The sequence below is a fragment of the Gorilla gorilla genome, chromosome 2 (assembly GCF_029281585.2).
Source record: "Gorilla gorilla gorilla isolate KB3781 chromosome 2, NHGRI_mGorGor1-v2.1_pri, whole genome shotgun sequence".
NCBI lineage: Eukaryota > Metazoa > Chordata > Mammalia > Primates > Hominidae > Gorilla > Gorilla gorilla.
The window spans coordinates 48,244,839-48,267,335 of record NC_086017.1 but is presented as its reverse complement, the minus strand read 5'-3'; the positions used below and the strand labels follow the sequence as shown (position 1 = coordinate 48,267,335).

The 22,497-nt window shown below is 46.5% G+C and overlaps 1 protein-coding gene across 5 annotated transcripts in view; it reads right to left on the bottom strand.

The window, feature by feature from the left end:
* The window catches only part of XYLB (xylulokinase), an 82,844-nt gene extending 62,173 nt beyond the window's left edge, over positions 1 to 20,671 (bottom strand). For 2 of the 5 annotated variants that reach the window (XM_063703703.1, XM_055381291.2), the window contains exons 1-7: positions 20,258 to 20,535; positions 18,545 to 18,627; positions 6,773 to 6,842; positions 4,157 to 4,237; positions 1,883 to 1,969; positions 1,432 to 1,560; positions 291 to 356 (exon numbers count right to left, since the gene is read on the bottom strand). In XM_063703703.1, the coding sequence (XP_063559773.1) occupies positions 291 to 356; positions 1,432 to 1,560; positions 1,883 to 1,969; positions 4,157 to 4,237; positions 6,773 to 6,842; positions 18,545 to 18,627; positions 20,258 to 20,314 (573 nt within the window). In that variant the 5' untranslated portion in view covers positions 20,315 to 20,535. Of the gene's footprint in view, positions 1 to 290; positions 357 to 1,431; positions 1,561 to 1,882; positions 1,970 to 4,156; positions 4,238 to 6,772; positions 6,843 to 10,540; positions 11,447 to 18,544; positions 18,628 to 20,257 lie in introns of those variants that run through there. The other 3 variants (XM_019024711.3, XM_019024710.3, XM_031009712.3) reach the window with 3 other exon arrangements.
* Between the last annotated feature and the right edge of the window lie 1,826 nt (positions 20,672 to 22,497).

Genomic DNA, 22,497 nt, shown 5'->3' with positions numbered 1-22,497 from the left:
GATCTTCCATTCAGGTGGTCTCAGGAACACGTCAGTCCCCAGTGCTCCCACCTGGACCCTCACCCTCACCCTTCTGGTCAGGAGAACCCCTGACTTCTCTTTCCCACATTCCATTCTTCCCCTCCTCTTTGGAAATGTCCTGACAATGAGAAAAAAGCAAATCAAATATATCATTTGTTAATGTCTGCTTATCAATGTTTTCAGTCACTGCACGTAAGATGTATCTATTCTAACATATTATGAAAAGAATTCAACTGTGACTTTCAATCAAACAGGAACATTTAACCAACCTCCGTATGTGAGTAGGCCTCGGGGTTCTGCTGGTAAATTTTTGCAATTTGGTTTCCTGTAAAACGCTGGAAAAGGAATATAAATTCTTAGGAACCCAAATCCTACACAGAATGAATAATTACCTCAGTGAGTTTAATGTAGCATGCTCTGGATAGGAGTAGGTACCATAAAAGCTTTTAAAAGTAAGCCCCAACCAGGCACAGTAGTGTGCGCTTGTAATCCCAGCTACTCAAGAGGCTGAAGCAGGAGGAGCTCTGGAGCCCAGGAGTCCAGCCTGGGCAACACAGTGAGATCTCATTTCTAATAATTAAATATTTTAAAAATAAGCATTAAATCTGTTTGATATCTACTGAACAATGTGATCTTGGCCTTTGAATCCTTAAAATGTCCTTAGTAATCAAATACTCAGGCAGTAAACAATGGCTCTGCACCCACAGGATAGAGAAGTGAGTAACTTCTGGGCCTTCCTGGAGGGCGTCTCCCACAACAGGACTGGACAACCCTGAGTGAATAACCCTTGCTCTTCACACAGCACGGTGACTGTTCTGACCAAGGCACCAGATGAGGGATCGGGGTATTTTCCCCATCCACATATTGTTATTTCAGGTGGCCCAAGTAGAGTTGGCCCTATCCCCAAAACTTCTACTCCAGCGAGGTCATGTGACCCAAGCTGGCCTAATCACAATCACCCCTGGGGACATGGTTGAACCAGTGGAACAGAGACATTATTTTTTTTTTCCTTTTTTTTTTTTTTTTTTTAACATTGCCAGGCACTACACTAAGTGCCTTACATGCACTGACTTCTTTCAGCTTCAAACCTACCCAAAACGTAAGTCCTGTTGTAATCCCCGGGTTACAAACAATGACAGGAGGTGCCTTCTCATCGAGGGGGTACCCTCACCCCCATGCACAGCACCTCCATGTCAGGAGCACAGCCATGTGCACACCCAGCCTGGCCTGGGAACACACAGGGCAGCAGGTGGCCTGGATCAGGACCCAGGGGCCAGAGTGCCTGTTGCTGGCTCCACAGGGCCAACACCTCCATGACCTCATGTGATCCCCCCAGGGGCAGGTCACCCACTATGCCTCCGGAGCTTGCAACCAGACCACCCCCTGCACCCCCCTGCATCCTCAGCCTACCTCATAGGCACGGGACCCCGTGAGGCAGCTGAGAGCCTGAGCACCACCCACGGCAGCCTCCAGCTGGCGGCACTGGGCTGTGGTGCTGGAGTCCATCCACACCGGGCAGTCGCTGATGGAGAAACAGTCCTGGGAAGGAGGGCAAAGGCACAGGCTTAAACTCCATGCGCTGACTTGGAGATCTGCCCCAGGGCTGGCGGTCACACTGCCCATCACGGCAGTCATGACGCTTCTTCCCAGGTGACCTTGGTTGGAGACACATGGGCCAGCCCTTTGTGCTGTAACTTAGAACTGGCCCAGTGGGGTCTCTCCCCAAAAGCCTGAGGTTGAAAGCTCTTCTGGTGAGGGTGCGTGAGCACAGCTGCAACACTGAGATGAGCAGGCTTCAGGACCCACAGGACTTGGGACTCTGCAGAAGTTTCTCACACTCACACAACGTAGCCACAGTTACCTGCAGCTGCTGGTGTAGCCGGAGGTCTGGTGATAGGCTTGTCAGTGCCTGCTGGGCTCCAGCCTTCCAGTATATACTTCCGTGTTGCTGTTGGGAAACCCAAGCACATGGTCACATGACCACACACCGGTGTCACAGCCTCCTGAAGACACAGAAAGACCCCAGACCACATGCCAAAGAACTGGGCTCCACACCTGCCCCGCCACTTCTTAGTCACAGAGCTCATCACCCTCCTGGGACTTGGTTTCCACTTCAAGAAAATGGGGAGGAACTCTGCCCTGTCTACCCTACAACTTATAGAAAAGGTCCAAGAACTAATTATTGGTCTGGATTTTGATGCCTTTTGCAAAACTGCATTTAAAGACATTGCTTGTAATATTACCTGAAATTCATTTATTTATTCACTCACCCCATTCATTCATTCATTCAATTCATTCATTCAATGAACATTTATTAAGCACATAGATCATGCCAGGCTTGCGACAGATGAATAGGATACTTTCGTCCCTATTCTTCAGGCTACTGGAGTTGAGTCAGGGAAAAGGACACAAATGTACAACTACAAAACCCTATAGAGCTGCAGTGACGGGGTCGTGGGAACAGAGGCACCTAACCAACTCGGGTACAGATGAGTGGAAGTGGTCATGAGTATCAGGAAATGGTCCTAGTGTGTGTTGCATGCAGAGAATCTGCAGGTGAGGGGCGCCAGGCAAGTCCCGGGATGAGTGGCATTCTAAGCAGTGGGCCTGAGGCTGGGTCGGGGGTGGGTGATGGGCTGAAGAGAGAGGGGACAGCCTGAGCACTGAGAGCCTGAAACTATGCTCAGGAGGCTGGGGTTTATCTTGGAGGTGGTAGGAACCCTGGATTACCAGGGGGAGCGGCGTGCACAGAGCTGAATGTATGAAGGGCTTGTGGGAGTCACGGGGAAGGTAGGCTGGAGGCAAGGAGGCTGCGGTAGAGACCTGGAGAAGAATGACAAGCAGATAGCACTGGAGAAGAGATGGTAGAGTCAAGAGTCACAGACAAATCAGTGGGACGTGAGGACCCTTAGATGTGGGGTGGGAAGGTGGAGGAGGCAGGGATGACACTTGAGTTGTGCCCTGGGTGGATGGGGAGAATTCCCTGAGAAAGAGAACCCAGAAAGGAGGAGGTCTGAAGGGAGACAGAACTCATGCTGGGACATGCTAAGTCTGAGGCATCTGTGGGATATCCAGCCATGGGGGTCGGGGATTAGCTAGGAGGGAGATGGGTGTCCAGGCCTGGGATTCAGGAGAGAGAAGTGGACAAGATCACCCAGGGAATCTCTGTTGTGTTTAACAAGAACCAAAACAATAAATTCCTGTTAGGTCATGGAGGAAGAAGCATCTTCAGAAAAATTAGTTACATCCTAGTGAGGATTTGAAAATACGGTAATCCAGCATGGAGAAAAGTGATCCCAGCATAGCCAAGTGACTGGATGAGATAGACTCAGGTCCTGACTCCCACTCCCAGCACTGTGTAATCTTGGGTAAGTGACATCACCTCTCCGTGCCTCATGTAAATATCAACGATAATAACAGAAGCCCAAGCTTTAATAATGTTTACTGCGTATTAATAGGAGGCACTGTGCTATGTACTTACACTCACAATGACCCTATGACAGATGAGAATACGGGGGCACCAGAAAGCCAGATGACGTATCCCAGGTCACTGCCTGTAAATGGCAGAGCCAGGGATCAAACCCAGACAGTATGCCCTGAGTGTGTACCAAGCACTTCACAGCACCACCCTGTAGAATCATAAGGATTAAGTTGGATGACATCTGGAAAGGCCTCAGAGTTGTATCTGGCATGCACTAAGTGCTCAGTCAATGTCCTCTGATATCATTATTAATACTCTTCCTTCTACTGAAACTACTATCATTATTAGGATCATTTTTGACTTTGTTTTTACTTTCAGGAAATAGAAAAGCAATTGTGGTGCCCCCAAGCGGTCATAATAAATTCATGTCAATTGCTTCCTCCATCCCCTTCAGAGGAACTCAGTTCTCTCACCAAGCGTCCTATTTTATATAATACTTACTCCTAAGAACTGTCTCAGATCCTTTTGCAACGAGACAAGTTATACAGTCTCCAAAGTAAAATAGTTGTAGGGATTTTTATTCACAGTGAAATTTGTGCAGTGGCTGTCAAGAATGAGCCGCTCCCCATCCAAGGGTTGCCATCTCTTCAACACCCACACCATTGCCCAGGACAGTCACCCTCACATGGCAGACAAAGTCTGCTGCAAACGAACCTGGCCTGCCCCGGACAAGGCTAGGACTTGAGAGAAGTCGAAGCCCGAAGCCTTCATCTTCTCCAAGATGATATCCAGTGCCTAAGAAGAAAAACAGAACCCACCATGACTGTACAGAACCACTGAATCAGACACGCAAGCCTCAGAATTGAAACGCAAGTGCCTGCCATTACAGCAGAGTACTCTGGGCAGATGATGAAGAAACTCATGACTTGGGATTTGTAAGCACTAGAGTACATTAATTAAACAAGTAGGCATCAATCAAATAAAAAGGTCAACTATGCTAAAAATATTTTAAATAAATGGAATCATAAACCACCAATCCTCAAATTTTACTTCTCCATTTTTTTTTTTCTTCGAGACAGGGTCTCGCTCTGGTTCCCAGACTGAAATGCAGTGGCGCAATCTCAGCTCACTGCAGCCTCAACCTCCCAGGCCCAAGTGATCCTTCCATCTCAGCCTCCCGAGTGGCTGGAACTACGGGTGCATGCCATCACCTCACACCTGTAATCCCAGCACTTTTGGAGGCCAAGGCAGGAGGATCACTTGAGCTCAGGAGTTCAAGACAAGTGTGGGCAACATAATGAGATCCCATCTCTACAAAAAATGAAAAATTTAGCTGGGTGTGGTGGCATGAGCCTGTAATCCCAGCTACTCAGGAGGCTGAGGAGGGAGGATACCTGAGCCCAGGAGATTGAGGCTATAGTGAGCTATGATCACACCACTGCACTCCAGCCTGGGCAACACAGTGAGACCTTGTCTCAAAAACAAACTAACAAAGTAAGGCAGCCAACTTTTGCCTTCTTTTATTCGCATTTTCAACCCTCTATATTAGTGATCTGACTTCACTGCAACAGGGAAGTGAAGAGCAAAGGAGAGAGCTCCCGTGAGAGCAAAGCATCAGGCCCAGACTCCCTGTGTCCAGGAGCCGGAGGCTGGAGGGAGTGGATAGAGATGATGGCCACCTGTTCCAGGCCCCTATTCCAGCCTCCACTGTCTGGTTGGACCCTCCTTTCTAGCAAAACCCAGTGAGTGGGATGGATGGTGGTGCCCAGCAGAGCTTGGCACCGCCCTCCTAAGATCTCAGGGCAGGAATTAGAGATTCACTCTGACCTGTGTTTTCCTGAGGGCAGAGAAGACTCTCTCACTTTTGCCTGACTCCACCACCCCCAGCCTTTGCTGGGAGGGCTTCTTTCAGCCCTGGCTGTGGCTGCCATCTCTATGGGTGCCCATCAAGCCTTGGGCAGGCAGCGGGGCGCAGCCGGAGCAGGGGCTGGCAGAGCTAGGATCAAGTTTGGTCCTGGAAGCTGCGTCAGATCAGAAATCACCCTGGCCCCGCCCCCAAGCCTGGCTCTCACCCACTGCTCACCTCCCCAGGTGAAGGCCTTGGCCTATGAGATGCCCTCGACATCATCACTGGGACCTCCTGACACTGACCATGTCTCTAACCCCCGACCCTCCCACTCTGCCCCTTGGTCTGGCTCAGCCCCCTCTGAAGTACATTCTAGCCAGTTTGTCTGGATAAAATCCATCCTTTACCCCAATTCTCCAGTGTATGAATCAGGGTTACACCAATAAAAAATAAATCATACCAGTTATTTTTAACAAAAATAATTTAATATAGGGAATTGGTTAGATAGGTATTGGAGGACTGAAAAAACCTTTTGGAAGACACACACTTAGCTGGCCTCCAGTTTCAGGGACTCGGGGACCCTGCAGCATATGATGAGGTAGCCCCTGGAGCTACCACGCCTGTCTATGCTGTCCACATCCCTGCTCCTGTGGCCCCCTAGGTCACCAGATCCTGCTACAGGCATTCTCCTTTCCTGTTGATCCTCAGCAGGCAGGCCTGGCTTGGCATTGATATGAGTCTGACTGGCCAGGCCATAACTTGCCATTCTAGGTGATTAGGGAGCTAAGGGATCTTAGAGGCTGAGCACTAAGACCCTAAGGGCTATGTTTGTATTTCTTTTTTTTCTTTTTTTTTTTGAGATGGAGTTTCACTCTTGTTATCCAGGCTGGAGTGCAATGGTGCGGTCTCAGCTCACTGCAACCTCCACCTCCCAGGTTCAAGTGATTCTCCTACCTCAGCCTCCTGAGTAGCTGGGATTACAGGCATGGGCCACCACGCCCAGCTAATTTTTTGTATTTTTAGTAGAGACAAGGTTTCACCATGTTGGCCAGGCTGGTCTTGAACTCCTGACCTCAGGTGATCCACCTGCCTCAGTCTCCCAAAGTGCTGGGATTACAGGCATGAGCCACCATGCCCAGTCTATGTTTGTATATTTCATGGTACAAGGGAGGCCACAGGGCCTGACTGCAGATGTTTGGAAAAGATTTGCTCTGTGGTATTTTAAAGGTGGTTAATGGCAGGACTTGCCATCTGCTGTAGCTCCAGTACCTGGAAGTTTTTTGTAAGTCCTCTGAGCCTGGGAGTGTTGACACCAGCTGAGGCTGAGCCTGATCCCAGGAGTCATGCCAACTCCACTTTCCCAAGAGGACCTGGTGTCAACAGATGCTCTCATTGGCTGCCACCTTTAGACTTCCTAGCAAATCACCGAGTCTGCCAGTGAGACAGCCTGGGGATAGAAGGAGAACAGGAATCCCTGCGCTTACCTGGACCCACATTAGTACTGGAGAAGTGACCGTCAGCCCATCCTTGTGCACATGAACACCGCCCTGAGTCCTGCAAGAACAACAGAGAATGTAGACCAGAGCCTCAGGGCAGGCAGACCATTGCAAAGCCAGGAGAAACCCTATGGTGGATGACTCTGGAAATGTCCAGATGAAGGAGAACCTTCCCCAACCCCAAGTGGGAACTGTTGATTGAACAGGCATGAGGGCTGCAAAGGTGGAAAGAGAAGACAGGCAAATTGCCCAGAGTGGCCCAGATGTGGCAATTCTCAGAAGCATCTTCTAAAGAAGCCTTCTAGATAAGAAAGGCTCACCCTAGGGGAGTGCAGTGTTGGATTATAAAATCCCTCTCAAGCTCCATAGGTTTGGAGAGGTAGAGGAGGGGCAGCCACACAGAGATGCTGCGTCAGAGGGAAGAGTGTCTCTACTATCACAACAGACCAACAAGTCCTTGGACTACAGGCTTTGGAAGTTTGACTGGAACCCTCTCCCCACCCTCCTCACCCCTAGAAGACTCTAGTGCAAAGAGCTGATCTGATAAAATCCAACCCTTTTAACTATGTGTTAGGAAAGAGAAAACCAGGCTCAGAATCCACACCAAGATGCTATTAGATAACCATGTGATCTAGCCATTCAATTCCTAAGTATCCAGCCAAGAGAAATGAAAGTCTAAGCCCATAGAAAGATTTGTACACAAATATTCATAGCAGACTTATTTGTAATAATTAACTGGAGTCAACCCAGTGTCCCTAAACAAGTGAACAGATAAATCGTGGTGTATATTTGTGATATCATACTACAGAGCAAGAAAAAATATGAACTATTCATATGTACACAATTATAACTTATATAGGAACAGACTAGAAGATGCAAATTCATCTATACTGAGAAAAGGAGATCAGTGGTTGTCTAAGTCTAGTGGGTGCTGGGAACAGGCCCTAAGCCTGTCACAAACAGGCCTTAAAGAAACTGGCCATAAACAGGATTTCTGCAGCAATGTGACATGTTCCTGATGGCTATGACACTCACACTGGAGGTTGCTGGTTTACCGGAATGAGGGCAAGGAACACCTGGCCCACCCAGGGCGGAAAACCACTCAAGGCATTCCTAAACCACAAACAATGGCATAAGCGATCTGTACCTTACGGACATGTTCCTGCTGCAGATAATCAGCCACAGCCTGTTTCTCTGCTTCTTGAAAAGAATGCTTTGTTTCCCATAAGGAATGCTTTCAGCTAATCTATAATCTTTAGAAACAATGTTTATCACAGGCTTACTGTCAATAAATATGTGGGCAAAACTCTGTTTGTGGCTCTCAGCTCTAAAGGCTTTTAGCCGATTCCCACACTGCACTTTATTTCTGGGTCTTTGTCTTCATTCCTCTAGTGCCGGTGCGTTGGAGTCTCCACAACTGAGCTTGTCTCGGTAAGCGGGGAAAAAAGCGATCTTTTGGGGGGGTGATATAAACATTCTGTATCTTGATTGTGGTGGTAGTTTCACAGCTATAGGTCTATATCTGCCAAAGTACATTTAATTATACATTTTTAATGGATGGCATTTTTTGTACATAAATTATACTCAATAATATGGATTTTTAAAAAAGATACTACTAGGGAAAAAGAGGAAGAGAGCAACAAAATTTTACTACAGACAATAAAAGCTCACCAAAAAATGTTGCCTTCACAAAACAGATAAAAACTGTAACCAGACATTCTGCCGTGTATTTAACAACTTAAAACTGGCATTTCGGCTGGGCACGGTGGCTCACACCTATAATCCCAGTGCTTTGGGAGGCCAAGGCAGGCAGATCACCTGAAGTCGGGAGTTCAAGACCAACCTGGCCAATATGGTGAAACCCCATCTCTACAAAAATACAAAAATTAGCCAGGCATGGTGGAGGGCACCTGTAATCCCAGCTACTTGGGAGACTAAGGTGGGAGAATTGCTTGAACCCAGGAGGCAGAGGATGCAATGAGCTGAGATCTTGCCACTGCACTCCAGCCTGGGCGCAACAGAGCAAGGCTCTGTCTCAAAAACACACACACACACACACACACACACACACACACACACAAAACAAAACTGGCATTTCCAGCTAAGAAGGAAGACCAGAGCCACCCCATGCCCCAAAAGCACCAGGCCCAAATGGTTTGACAGAAAAATTATACCAAACCTTTAAATAGCAAATATTTCTAATACTATTTAAATTGTTCTAGAGCACCTGAAAAGAAGGAAAATTTTTCCAATTATTTTAGTGAAGTAAATATAAAATTGATACCAAAACCTAACAAATACTGCACCAAAGCACAAATAGCAAAAGGAAAAAAGTAGGAAAATTAGACTTTATCAAAATTAAAAACATTGCTTCAAAGGATCATCAAGAAAGTGAAAAGACAACCCACAGAATGGGACAAAAATTTTGAGATCACATATCTAACAAGGGACTTGTATCCAGAATATATATTAAAAAAAACTTTTACAACTCAATAATAAAAGAGAAATAACACAGTTTTTTTTAAAAAAGAGCAAAAGATCTTAATAGACATTTCTCTAAAGAAGATACACAAATGGCAAAGATACTCAACATCATTATCATTAGATAAATGCAAATCAAAAGCACAGTGAGATTGCATTTCACATCCACTAGGATGGCTGCCATCTGTAATTAAAAAGACAGTCAATAATAAATGTTAAGCAAGGATGTAGGCCGGGTGCGGTGGCTCACGCCTGTAATCCCAGCACTTTGGGAGGCCGAGGCAGGCGGATCACAAGGTCAGGAGATCGAGACCATCCTGGCTAACACGGTGAAACCCCGTCTCTACTAAAAATACAAAAAATTAGCCAGGTGTGGTGGCGGGCGCCTGTAGTTCCAGCTACTAGGTAGGCTGAGACAGGAGAATGACACGAACCCGGGAGGTGGAGCTTGCAGTGAGCCGAGATCACGCCACTGCACTCCAGCCTGGGTGACAGAGCGAGACTCCATCTCAAAAAAAAAAAAAGGATGTAGAGAAACTAGAGGCACCATCTACCACTGGTGGGAATGGAAAATGGTACAGCCACTTTGGAAAACAGTTTGGCAATTCTTCAAAATGTTGAACATAGAGTTACCATGTGACCCCGCAATTCCACTTTTAGGTAATATACCCAATAGAAATGAAAATATATGTCCACACAAAAATGTATACATTGTATTAGTTTGCTCAGGTTGCTATAACAAAATACCATAAACTAGATGGTTTAAACAACAGGCATTTATTTTCTCACAGTTCTGGAGGCTAGAAGTCCACAATTAAGGTGCCAGCAAATTCAGTTTCTGGTTAGGGCTCTCTTTCCAGCTTGCAGACAGCCACCTTCTCACAAGGCCTTTCCTGTGTACATCTGCGCATGAAGTGGGATAGCACTGGTGTCTCTCCTTCTTATAAGGAAACCGGTCCTATCAAATTAGAGCCCCACCCTTACAACCTCATTTAATCTTAATTATCTACCTAAAGGCCTCACCTCCAAATACACTGTCATGATGAGGGTAGGCTTCCAATATATGAATTCTGGGGGGCCACAATTCAATCCGTAACATATGTGGATGTTCATAGCAGAATAACTCACAATAGCAAAAAAGCAGAACAACTCAAATGTCTAAAAGTTGAATGGAAAAACAAACTCTGATATATCAATGCAATGGAATATTACTGAACCACAAAAAGGAATGAAGTACTGACACACGCTATGACATGGATGAACTTTGAAAACATTATGCCAAGTATCTGGTTCAAGTTGGTATTTGAAATAAACAAAAAGCTATGAAAATTTTTTAAAAAGAAAACATTATGCTAAGTAAAAGAAGGCTGTCACATATTATATATATTCATGTCTACGAAATGTCCAGAATCAGCAAATCCAGAGATAGAGAGTTGATTGTGTTTGCCACTACCGGCAGGAGGGGGACTATACAGTGGATGCTAATTAATACAGGGTTTCCTTTCCAGGTGGTGAAAATGTTCTAAGATTACATAGTGGTGATAGTGATATTGTTCTTTGAATATACTAAAACCATCAAATTGTACATTTATTAAAAGGTGAATTTTATGGTATGTGAATTACATTTCAATAGAAACAGTATTTTCTCTTTCTTTTTTTTTTTTTTTTTTTTGAGACAGAGTCTTGCTCTGTCACCCAGGCTGGAGTGCAGCGGCATTATCTCGGCTCACTGCAAACTCTGCCTCCCAGGTTCACGCCATTCTCCTGCCTCAGCCTCCCGAGTAGCTGGGACTACAGGCACCCAGCACCAAGCCTGGCTAAATTTTTGTATTTTTAGTAGAGACGGGGTTTCACTGCATTAGCCAGGATGGTCTCGATCTCCTGACCTCGTGATGTGCCCGCCTCTGTAATCCCAAAGTGCTGGGATTACAGGTGTGAGCGACCACACCTGGCCCCAGTATTTTCTTTAAAAAAAGGAGATGAGGGAAAAAATTATATTAGTTAAGGAAAAACACATTTCTATGGCTTGATATAGCTGAAGTTTCTTTCTCCTCATGTAAAGCACAATCAGTAGGTGGTTAGGAACATGAGTGGGGAGTGGGGAGTTCTGCTCCACGCAGTCATTCAGGAACCAGGTTGATGGTGGCTCTATCATGTTCCACATGTGCTTCCAAGGTTGCTCTGGACACCCACATCAGCCAGAAAATGGGAGAAAAGTCAGAGAAGGAGGTTTTGATGGACAAGGTCTTTTAGAGGCCTGATCACATTTTCTTATATTCCACTGGCTAGAACTCAGTCACATGGTTGAACATAACTACAAGGAAGGCAGGAGAGTGCCTAGGAAGAAAGGGAAATGAGTTTGGAAGACAGCTGGTAAGTTTCTGCTAGAAACCTCCCTTCCCCACTTACAGTAGTAAAAGGATAAAAAAGTTAGAAATAAACTTAAAAATAATTATCTACATTGGGTAATTTCTGCATTGTCACAAACCACTTCAAAACTTAGTGGCTCAAAACCATTAAGCTCACAATTCTACTTGCTATCATTGGATGGGGCTCAGCTGGGCTCACTCATACATCTGCAGTCAGTTAATGGTAGCTAGAAGGCTCTGCTTCATAGGTAGCTAACAGTAGCTAGGGGCTGGCTGGCTCTTAGGTGAAGAAGTTGGGGCAACTAGGCCACATATGTCCAACTCTCCAGCAGTATAGCCTGAGCTTGTTCATTTGGTGGCTAGGCAGAGTTCCAAGAATGACAGCAGAAGCACGTAAGGCTGCTTGAGGCTTAGGCTTAGAACTGGCACAATGCCACTTCCCCTGTTCTATTGGATAAAGCAAATCAACAGGTAGGGAAACGACTCCTTGATGGGCGGAATTGCAGTCACATTGCAAAGGGTGTGGGTACAGGGATGGGTGGAGTATTGTGGTCATTTTTGCAATCTACCAAAGTGAGCAAAAGCCGTATGTTAAACATATTAAAACACATGTGAAGTATTCAAAAGACTTGAACAAATGGAAAGTCATAACGTGTGCTTAGACAGGAAGACTTAATCTCATAAAGTTGTCAATTCTGCCAAGTTAATTTATAAAGATAATATGATCTCAATAAAAATATTAACAACAGGCTGGGTGCGGTGGCTCACGCCTGTAATCCCAGCACCTTGGGAGGCCGAGGTGGGTGGATCACCTGAGGTCAGAAGTTCCAGACCAGCCTGACCAATTATGGTGAAACCCTGTCTCCACTAAAAACACAAAAATTAGCCAAGTGTAGTGGTATGTGCCTGTAGTCCCAGCTACTTGGGAGGCTGAGACAGGAGAATTGCTTGAACCCGGGAGGTGGAGGTTGCAGTGAGCAGAGAACACACCACTGCACTTCAACCTGGGCTCCAGAGCTAGACTCCATGTCCAAAAAAAAAAAAAAAAAAATTAACAATTTGGCTTTCTGGAACCTGAAAAGCTGAATCTGAAGTACATATTGAAAAAGAACAAGAATAGCCATGGAAACTCTGGAAAAAAAAACAAACAGAGGGGACCAACAATTCTAGACATTAAAACGTATTACAGGCCAGGTGCAATGGCTCACACCTGTAATCCCAGCACTTCAGGAGGCCAAGGCAGGCGGATCACCTGAGGTCAGGAGTTAGAGACCAACCTGGCCAACATGGCAAAAACCTGTCTCTACTAAAAATACAAAAATTAGCCAGTGGCGGGCGCCTGTAATCCCAATTACTCAGGAGGCTGAGGCAGAAGAATCACTTGAACCCAGGAGGCAGAGGTTGCAGTGAGCCGAGATCATGCCACTGCACTCCAGCCTGGGCGACAGAGCGAGACTCCAACTCAAAAGTAAATAAACAAACAAACAAACATATTACAGAGCTGGGATAATCGAAACAATGTGTTACTGGCTTATGAACAGATCTACCAAACCATGGAACAAAAACAAAAGCCCAAAAATGGACCTAAGTGAACACAGAAAGTAGCACATGATAAGGCTCACATCTCAAATCATGGAGGTAAAGATGGACTTCTTTTTTATTTTTGATATGGAGTCTCGCTTTGTCACCCAGGCTGGAATGCAGTGGCACAATCTCAGCTCACTGCAACCTCTGCCTCCCAGGTTCAAGTGATTCTCCTGCCTCAGCCTCCCAAGTAGCTGAGACTACAGGCACCCACCATCATGCTCAGCTAATTTTTGTATTTTCAGTACAGACAGGGTTTCACCATGTTAGCCAGGCTGGTCTTGAACTCCTGACCTCAGGTAATCCGCCCACCTCAGCCTCTTAAAGGTAAAGATGGACTTCTAAAAACCCGGTTGAGGCTGAGTGTGGTGGTTCACGCCTGTAATCTCAGCACTTTAGGAGGCAGAGGTGGGTGGACTGCTTGAGCCCAGGAGTTCGAGACCAGCCTGGGCAACAGAGTGAGACCCCATCTCTACAAAAAAAATACAAAAAAATTAGCTGGTCATGGTAGGGGCGCACCTGTGGTTCCAGCTACTTGGGAGGCTAAGGAGGGAGGATTGCTTGAGCCCGGGAGGCATAGATCGCAGTGAGCTGAATCACACCACTGCACTCCAGCTTGGGTGACAGCCAGCTCCTGTCTCAAATAAAAAAATTAAATTAAATAAAAACATGGTTGGTGTTACAACAACTGAAGAATCATCTGGGAAAAATTAAAGTTGGATACAAATGTCATACTACGTACCTGGATAAACTCCAAATATTTTTAGGTAAGAAAGCTGAAATCTTACAAGAACTAGATAAAAACATAGGTGAGTTCCTTCATAATTTTGGAGTGAGGAAGGCCTTTTGAACTATGACTCAAAATCTCGAAGCAATAAAAGAGACTGGGAAATTCAATGACATAAATATCTGTGTGTGGCAATAATAGCGACAACTTGGCCAGGTGTGGTGGCTCACGCCTGTAATCTCAGCACTTTGGGAGGCTAAGGCAGGCAGATCACGAGGTTGGGAGATCGAGACCATCCTGGCTAACATGGTGAAACCCCATATAACAGTGAAAAGTCTTAATCCCACCTGTGAGCTCATCTCTCCTCTCCGTCCCTTCTCTACAGATGACTTTAATTTGTTGTGTATCCTTCTAGTTTTTTTTTTTTTACTTTTTAGACAAGGTATGGCTCTGTCCCTCAAACTGGAGTACAGTGGTATGATCTTGGCTCATTGTATCCTCCACCTTCTGGACTCAAGCAATCCTCCCACCTCAGCCTCCTGTGTAGCTGGGACTAGAGGCGCACGCCACCACACATGGCTAATTTTTGCACTTCTGTGGTAGAGACAGGGTATCACCATATTGCCTAGGCTGGTCTTGAACTCCTGGACTCAAGCAATCCACCTGCTTCAGCCTCCCAAAGTGCTAGGATTACAGGCTTGAGCCACTGTGCCAGGCTCCTTCCAGTGTTTTTACATGGAAATATAGGAAGGTATGAATATTCTGATTTTCCTCCTTTCATACAAGAGAAAGCATACTATACTCACTGATCTGTACTTTGCTTTACTCCACAGTAATGTGGCTGTGTTTACATGTCAATACATAAAAACTTCTGTGTTCTTTTTTACAGATGTGTAGTATTCCATTGTGTAGATGTACCATTTCCTAATGGAGGACAACCTGGGAGGCAGAGCTTGCAGTGAGCCGAGATCGCGCCACTGCACTCCAGCCTGGGCAACAGAGCCAGACTCTGTCTCAAAAAAAGAAAGAAAAAAAGAAAAAAAAAGACTTTTCACTGTATACTTTTCATTTGAGTTACATATTAAGTGCAATGTAATGCCTGTTAACAATATAAAATATTTTTTCTTAAAATCACCACTTTGGAAGAGAATTCCTTAAGAAGTTAAACATATACCTGCCATATAACTCAGCCACTGTACTCCTGGTATGTCATTTCCAAGAGAAATGAAATCATATGTCCACGAAAAGACTTGTATGTGACTCTCATAGCCCTTTGCTTATAACAACAGAAAAGAGAAACAACCCCAATATCCCTCATCAGGTGAAACCAATTGTAGTCCATCCATACAACATCATACAATGAAATACTACTCGGCAATAATAGGAACCAACTATTGCCACATGTAGCAACATGGATGAATCTCAAAACTGTGATGTGAAATTTTAAAGGTTTTAAAAAAGCATACATAATTATGATTCCATCTATACAAAATTCTAGAAAACACAAACTAGTGATAGAAAACACACCAGTGGTTGCCAGTGGGTAGGGGTATGGGGAAGGAGGCATGGCTTGCGAAGAGGCAGGAGGAAATTTTTAGGACATGGAAATACTCATTGTCTTATTTTGGTGATAGTTTCATGAAAGAATACAGATATTAAAGCTTTTAACTGTATACTCCAAATATGCACAGTATTGTACATCAGTTATACCTTAATAAAGTTGTAAAAAGAAAACCCACAATGCAATTGAGGTGATGGGGAAGGAATGAACTAAATCTATAGGCATCTGGTTTAAAATATCTTGAAAATATAATGGAAAAAAGCAATACCATATTTTGGTTATGGACACCTTTTTTTAAATGTCCAGTGGAGAGGACTGACTTATTAAATGGAAGAGAGAGTGAGGGAGAGGAAATTTTAAAATTTTGAAAGACTAGAAGTCATATAGGGTATGTTCTCAGACCACAATGAAATTAAACTAGAAATCAATAACAGAAAACTGGAAAATCTGGAGATTAAACAACACACTTCCATACTTCCTTTTTTTTTTTTTTTTTTTTTTGAGACAGGGTCTCCCTCTGTTGTCCAGGCTGGAGTGCAGTGGTGCGATCTTGGCTCACCGAAACCTCCCTCTCCACAGTTCAAGCAATTCTCCTGCCTCAGCCTCCCAGGTAGCTAGGATTACAGGCGTGCAGCATACACGGTGCCTGTCACCATGCCTGCCACCACGTCCAGCTAATTTTTTTGTATTTTTAGTAGAAACAGGGTTTCACCATGTTGGCCGGGCTGGTCTCAAACTCGGGACCTTAAGTGTTCTGCCTGCTTCAGCCTCCCAAAGTGCTGGGATTACAGGTGTGAGCCACTGTACCCAGCCTAAAAACATTCTTCTAAATAACCTATGAGTCAAAGAAGTCTCAAGAGAACTAAAAAATATTTTGAATGAAAAAAATGAAACTATAACTTATCAAAATGTATGGGATGCTGCTAAGGCATCCCATAAAGAGCATTTGTGCTTACAGAGAAATTTATAGCATGAAATGCATATATTAGAAAAGAAGGTCTTAAATCAATCCTCTAAGTTTCCACTTCAGGAAACTAGGGGAAAAAGAGCAATTTAAACCTAAAGCAAGCAGAAGAAACTAAGTAATAAAAATTAGAGCACAGCTTGAAGAAAACAACAGGGGAAAATCAACAAAACCAAAAGTTGAACTTTGAAAAGATCAATACAATTGATAAACCTCTAGCCAGGATAACCAAAGAAAAAAAGAGAGAAGACAAATTACCAATATCAGAAATGACCAACAGCAAGAGATCATCATTACTGGTCCCACAGATGTCATAAGGAGGATAAAGGAATATTATGAACAACACTATGGCCACACATCTGATGGCTTAGTTAAAAAGACCAATTCCTTGAAACATACCAACTACCCAAAGGCAAACATGCAAGGCCTGCAATAATAAAAAATGTGAGAAAGCAAGATGGCTTCTAACCTCGGCTCCAAGGGGCCGCATTAGCTGGGGGCAAAGAGTTGGCAACACAATGTGATGGGTAATGAGAGGTGCACAAAGGGCCAGCTGGGAAGGCTTCAAAGAGGAAGTGTGTCTAAAACAGACAGGGAAGGACACTTTTACCAGGCCCTCACGAGGGTGCCTCAAAACCAGCAAGTCCACAGTGTTACGGACTGAATTGTGCCCCCTCTGCCCCCAAAACTCATATGCTGAAATCCTAACCCCGAGGCCTTGGATTGTGATTATTTGGAGACAGGGCCTTTAAAAAGGCAATTAAGTTAAAATGAAGTCATTAGAATGGGCCTTAATCCAGTATGACTCATGTCCTTATAAGAAGATTAGGATACAGATGACACAGACACCAAGCACTCCTGCACCGAGTGACCACCATGTGAAGACACAGCAAGAGAGTGGTCACCTGCAAGCCAAGGAGAGAGGTCCCAGAGGAGACCAATCTTCCCAGCACTTTGATTTTAGACTCCTAACGGCCAGATGTGTGAGAATATAAATTTCCGCTCTTTAACCCACCCAGTCTATGGTACCTTGTTATGGCAGCCCAAGCTGAACTCATGATCTTTCTCTCCAAAACTCATTCTTTCCCACAGTCCAACATCCATTCTGAAGGACAGCCAGAAATCCCACCCTTACATCTCACATTCAATTTTGTAACAGGACTTGTCCATTTTACTACTCAGCTCTCTCCTATCCATCATTTCATACCCGAATGACCAGCAAAAACCTCTTTAATAGTTCCCCACATCCATTCCAGCAATGCTCCGAATCTGTTCTCCCAATGCCCCCAGGGAGATCTTTTCAAAACAAAAATACAACCTGTCATTCATACCTCACCCATACCCCTACCCCTTATGGCCCTTAGTGGCTGACCATAGCTTTTAGAATAAAGACAAACTCTATACCATGGCCCATGGAGCTCTGACCAGCCTCCGCCTCTCTCTGCTCCCCAGCATCATTGGCTTTCTTCAATTGCATGAAGGAATGAACCATGCTCTTTCTTTCCACAGGGCCCTCCCACATGTTGTTCCTTCTGCCTGGAATGCTCTTCCATCACCTGGCCAACTTCCCTTCCATCGCTTGGCTAACTTCACTCACTCTGATCTCTAGCTTAAGCACCACTTCCCTAGAGACGCTCTGGGACTTCCCCTCCCAAGTCTGAGTCACATTCCTTTACAATAAGCACTTGGAGAAGTGAGTTCCTTTCTTTCAGAGGCCTTCTCAGAGTTTATAATGAAACACTCTTTTGTGAGATTCTTTGTTTGATACCAGTCTCCACTACTCAGTGGGAAGCTCTGGGAGAGCTTTCTCTTTTTGTTTCGCCATCAAGTCCTAGCACCTGGCACAAAGTAGGTCTCAACTGATGCTTACTTCATGAATGGATGAATGGAATTAGGGAGAAATGGGGGAGATGGCACTCTAGGTATAGGGAAAAAAGATGCTTCAAAGGTCTGCCGAGACCACCACTCCTGTATTTGGCAAAGCCTGAACAGTGCGGTCTGCGAATACAAAAGTTTGCGGGAGGACCCCAAAACCAACACCCCCATCACACACACATGCACATCAAGTACATACCCAAATTCTGGAAGATCTCTGTCAAAATGCACACTTTCCTCATAGAAGACATTCAACTCTGCATCAACAGCAACAACCTTTACCTGAAAGGCATTTTAAAAAATGAAGTGAAGAATTTTCCTCAGCTTCTACACTGGTCCAGGGGGTACTAACATCACCAGATGAGGCCCCACACCCTAGGAGCAGTTCAACCGAGAGACCTCCTTGAAGGCAGGGCTGCCTCACCGTAATCGTGGTAACAGAGGACTCATCTGGGGTGACACTCAAAGATTTAGTAAAATGAAGAAACTGAGGCTAAGTAGGAACACCCACATGTCTCAAGGAATCTTTGTTCCCCAAATAGCCAAAGCCAAGACCCTCTAGAGGAAGATGTTCACAGATGAGTTGGTTCGTGCACCTGACAAGGAGGCGGGAGAAAGTGCCAGAGAGGAAGGAATGGGAAGCAAGGTTTGGAGGCATCTCTGGGGATCCATGTCTGCAGAGGCCTGAGACCAGGCAAGGCCATGGGCTATTCTCACAGGCCATGATTGTGGTCCAGAGACATTAATGTCCCACTGAAGCAATCTCCAAGCTTGGGAGTATAACTCCTTTCCTGGACAGATGGGAAAACTGAGGTCCAGCAAGGCAACTCGAGTCATCCAGAGTCCCACAGGACTTTCCCCCCAAGGACTGGCCAGAGGCCTGCCTCCCTTGACCCATTCGAGAAGAGGGGTTTGACTGCAACTGTGTATATTTCCCAAGTACTTTAAAGGAAAAGGTGCCCCCGGTCACCCCATGCCCTCTTTGAAGGCAAATTTTGATTTGCTTGCCTGTCTGCGGGGCGTTGGCAGCAGCACACTGCTCCTCTGGCCAGCAGTCGTGGGTGCGCAGACCAGGCAAGCTGGTGTCAACGAAGGGCGGTCACAGGGTAAAGTCCATTTGTACACTATGCATTTCACTTTTTTTTTTTTTTTTTTTTTTTTTGAGACAGAGTCCCGTTCTGTCGCCCAGGCTGGAGAGCGGTGACGCCATCTTAGCTCACTGCAATCTCCACCTCCTGGGCTCAAGCGATCCGCTTCAGCCTCCAGAGAAACTGGGACTACAGGTGTGCGCCACCATGCTCGGCTAATTTTTGTATTTTCTGGTAGAGACCGGGGTTTCTCCATATTGCCCAGGCTGGTCTCGAACTCCTGGGCTCAAGCGATCCACCCGCCTCGGCTTCCCAAAGTGCTGGGATTACAGGCAAGAGCCACCAGGCCTGGCCCATTTCAATTTTTAAAAAAAGGTTTTGGGCTATAATCTGCTTCCAGGTCACTGGTTGTGCATGTGCGCAGGGCTACCCGCCTGTCTGTTCCCCTGCCTTACAGTAGCTGACTTCCTTCGGATCCCCGTCACTGGGTGCCCAGAACAGCGCAGGAACCCGCCGAGTCCTCCGGCCCCTCTGGGCACCGGGGGTCCTGCCGAGGAGCGCCTGCAGTTTCCTGGGGTAGCTGGGTCCAGGCGGGGTCGAGGCCGCATCTTGCGAGCGGGTGGCATTGGCAGGGCATCTCCGGGCGAGGGCACCGGCGCCCCACGGCCGCGCGCAGGGCAGGGGCGCGGGGGCCCCGGGAAGCCCGAGAGGTAGGCGCGCCCGCGGCCGGGCCCATGTTTTCCCGCGTCCGCGTGACAGCCCGCCCCCTACCCCCACCGAAGCGGAGGAGGCGGCCCCGTGGCCCTGCGGCCAGGCGACTGTACCTGCTGCGTGCTGAAGTCCCAGCCCAGGCAGCAGCGGCGAGGGGCGTGCTCCGCCATGGCCCTTCGGGTAAGGCTGCGCGTCCGTCAGTCCGTCCGTCCGCCACGCGGCGTGATAGTCGCCGCGCTCCGGCGCCCAGAGACGCAGGGGCCCGCCCCTAGCTCCGCCCGCCCGGACTGTGGACCGGAGTCACGAGGCGGGCTTGCGCTCTGGCGCCGCCTGCGGGGCTACGCGAGCCGGGACCGCGTCCTGTGCAATCGACGGTGCCCCCACGCAGCCCGCTTTCCTTCGAAGCGCACCCCCTCTGGTCCTCCCCATCTTCATCTTATGTCTTCATGGGCCGTGCCCTGACACAGCCTGGCTTCCCTTAGAGGACGCCTGGACCAGAGGTTTCAGCTATAAGCCGGCTTGTCTTTCAGAGGGAGCCTGCCTGTCCTTCTGGAGGCCCTGGGCCTGCAGTCCTCTGTGGCTGTATCTTGGCACTGGAGCAGCTGTCCACCCATGGTGGTGACTCAGGGGCCACAGGGAAATGGGCCCTGGGGTTGGAAGCACTGAGTCCTGACAAGCCCTGTCCAGATCCAGCAAATCTGAATGGTTCCCAGTGTGTCACATCCCACCTGTGTATTTAAACTCAGCGCTCCTGATGCCCCCACGGGGAGACACTCATTCCTGGAGTCAATTGGTATTGATGGTCTAATGTGTGCCAGGCATGGTAAAGGGGAATGAGAACCAGAGTCAGACCCACTCCCTTTATTCATGGAGCTGAGGGCGCCTGTCCCACCAGCTACATCCTTCCCGTCCCTAAGACTGACTGCTTTCCAAAATTCCTCCCCAAACCCAGCATGTGAGAGGCTCCTCCTACGAACTTCCCAGCCCACCAGTGCCCTTTTCATGCACTTGCAATGGTCTGTCTCCTTGCTGAACTTGAGCTGCTTGGAGTCTACATGGGATCCTCTTCACTGCTGGAACAAGAAGGGGCCAACATACTTGTCCTCCAAGACATTCACAGCTTATTGGGGACTCAGCCCCTCCAGCAGTCACCACCTGTGACAATAGACAAATACTGGATACTAGCTAGATCAGAAACAATTATGCGACCTGCTGAGCACATTTAATCCTCACAATGATGCTGGGAAGTAGGTACTATTATCTCCACTTTTAAAAAATTTTAAATAAAGGTATCTAAGTATCTAATCTAATTAAGATTGGATTACTGCATTTTAATCTAATCTTAACTGCTTGATGACTTTTTTTTTTTTTTTTTTGAGTTTCACTCCTGTCACCCAGGCTGGAGTGCAGTGGCGTGATCTCCGCTCACTGCAACCTCCACCTCCCTGGTTCAACTGATTCTTCTGCCTCAGCCTCCCATGTAGCTGGGATTACAGGCGCACACCACCACACCCAGCTAATTTTTTTTTCTTTTTGAAACGGAGTTTCACTCTTGTTGCCCAGTCTGGAGTGCAATGGCGTGATCTCGGCTCATCGAAACCTCTGCCTTCTGGGTTCAAGTGATTCTCCTGCCTCAGCCTCCCGAGTAGCTGAGATTACAGGCATCCGCCACCACGCCCAGCTAATTTTGTATTTTTAGTAGAGACGAGGTTTCTCCATGTTTGTTAGGCTGTTCTTGAACTCCCAACCTCAGGTGTTCCGCCTGCCTCGTCCTCCCAAAGTGCTGGGATTACAAGCGTGAGCCACTGCGTACGGCTCTAATTTTGTATTTTTAGTAGAGATGGGGTTTCACCATGTTGGTCAGGCTGGTCTTGAACTCCGACCTCATGTGATCCACCTGCCTCAGCCTCCCAAAGTGCTGGGATTACAGGCGTGAGTCACCGTGCCTGGCCAATGACTTTTTAAAAATGTATGTATATACCCCTTCCTAAACTCCCAAGGCAATCACTATTCTGATGTCTACCAGTATAAACTCACTTTGAACTTTGTATAACTTACCATCTTCATTTTACAGAGTGAGAAACTGAGGTGTAGAGAAGTTAATTAACGTGGCCTAATGAAACTGCCATTGCAAAATTATAACTGAGACAGCGAAAGAGATCTGACTTAACCAATTCCATCTTGCTTCTAGCCTCCAAGCTGTCATTGCCTATTCCTGGGCGTAGGCAGAACTAACTTTGGGAGGAACTTACTTTATAGTTTAAAACAAAGATGATAACAGCCCTTTCCCAAAACAAATCTCCTTCTTGCCTGTGACTAGACTGCCTTTGTAGGACTAACAAATTAGCCACAA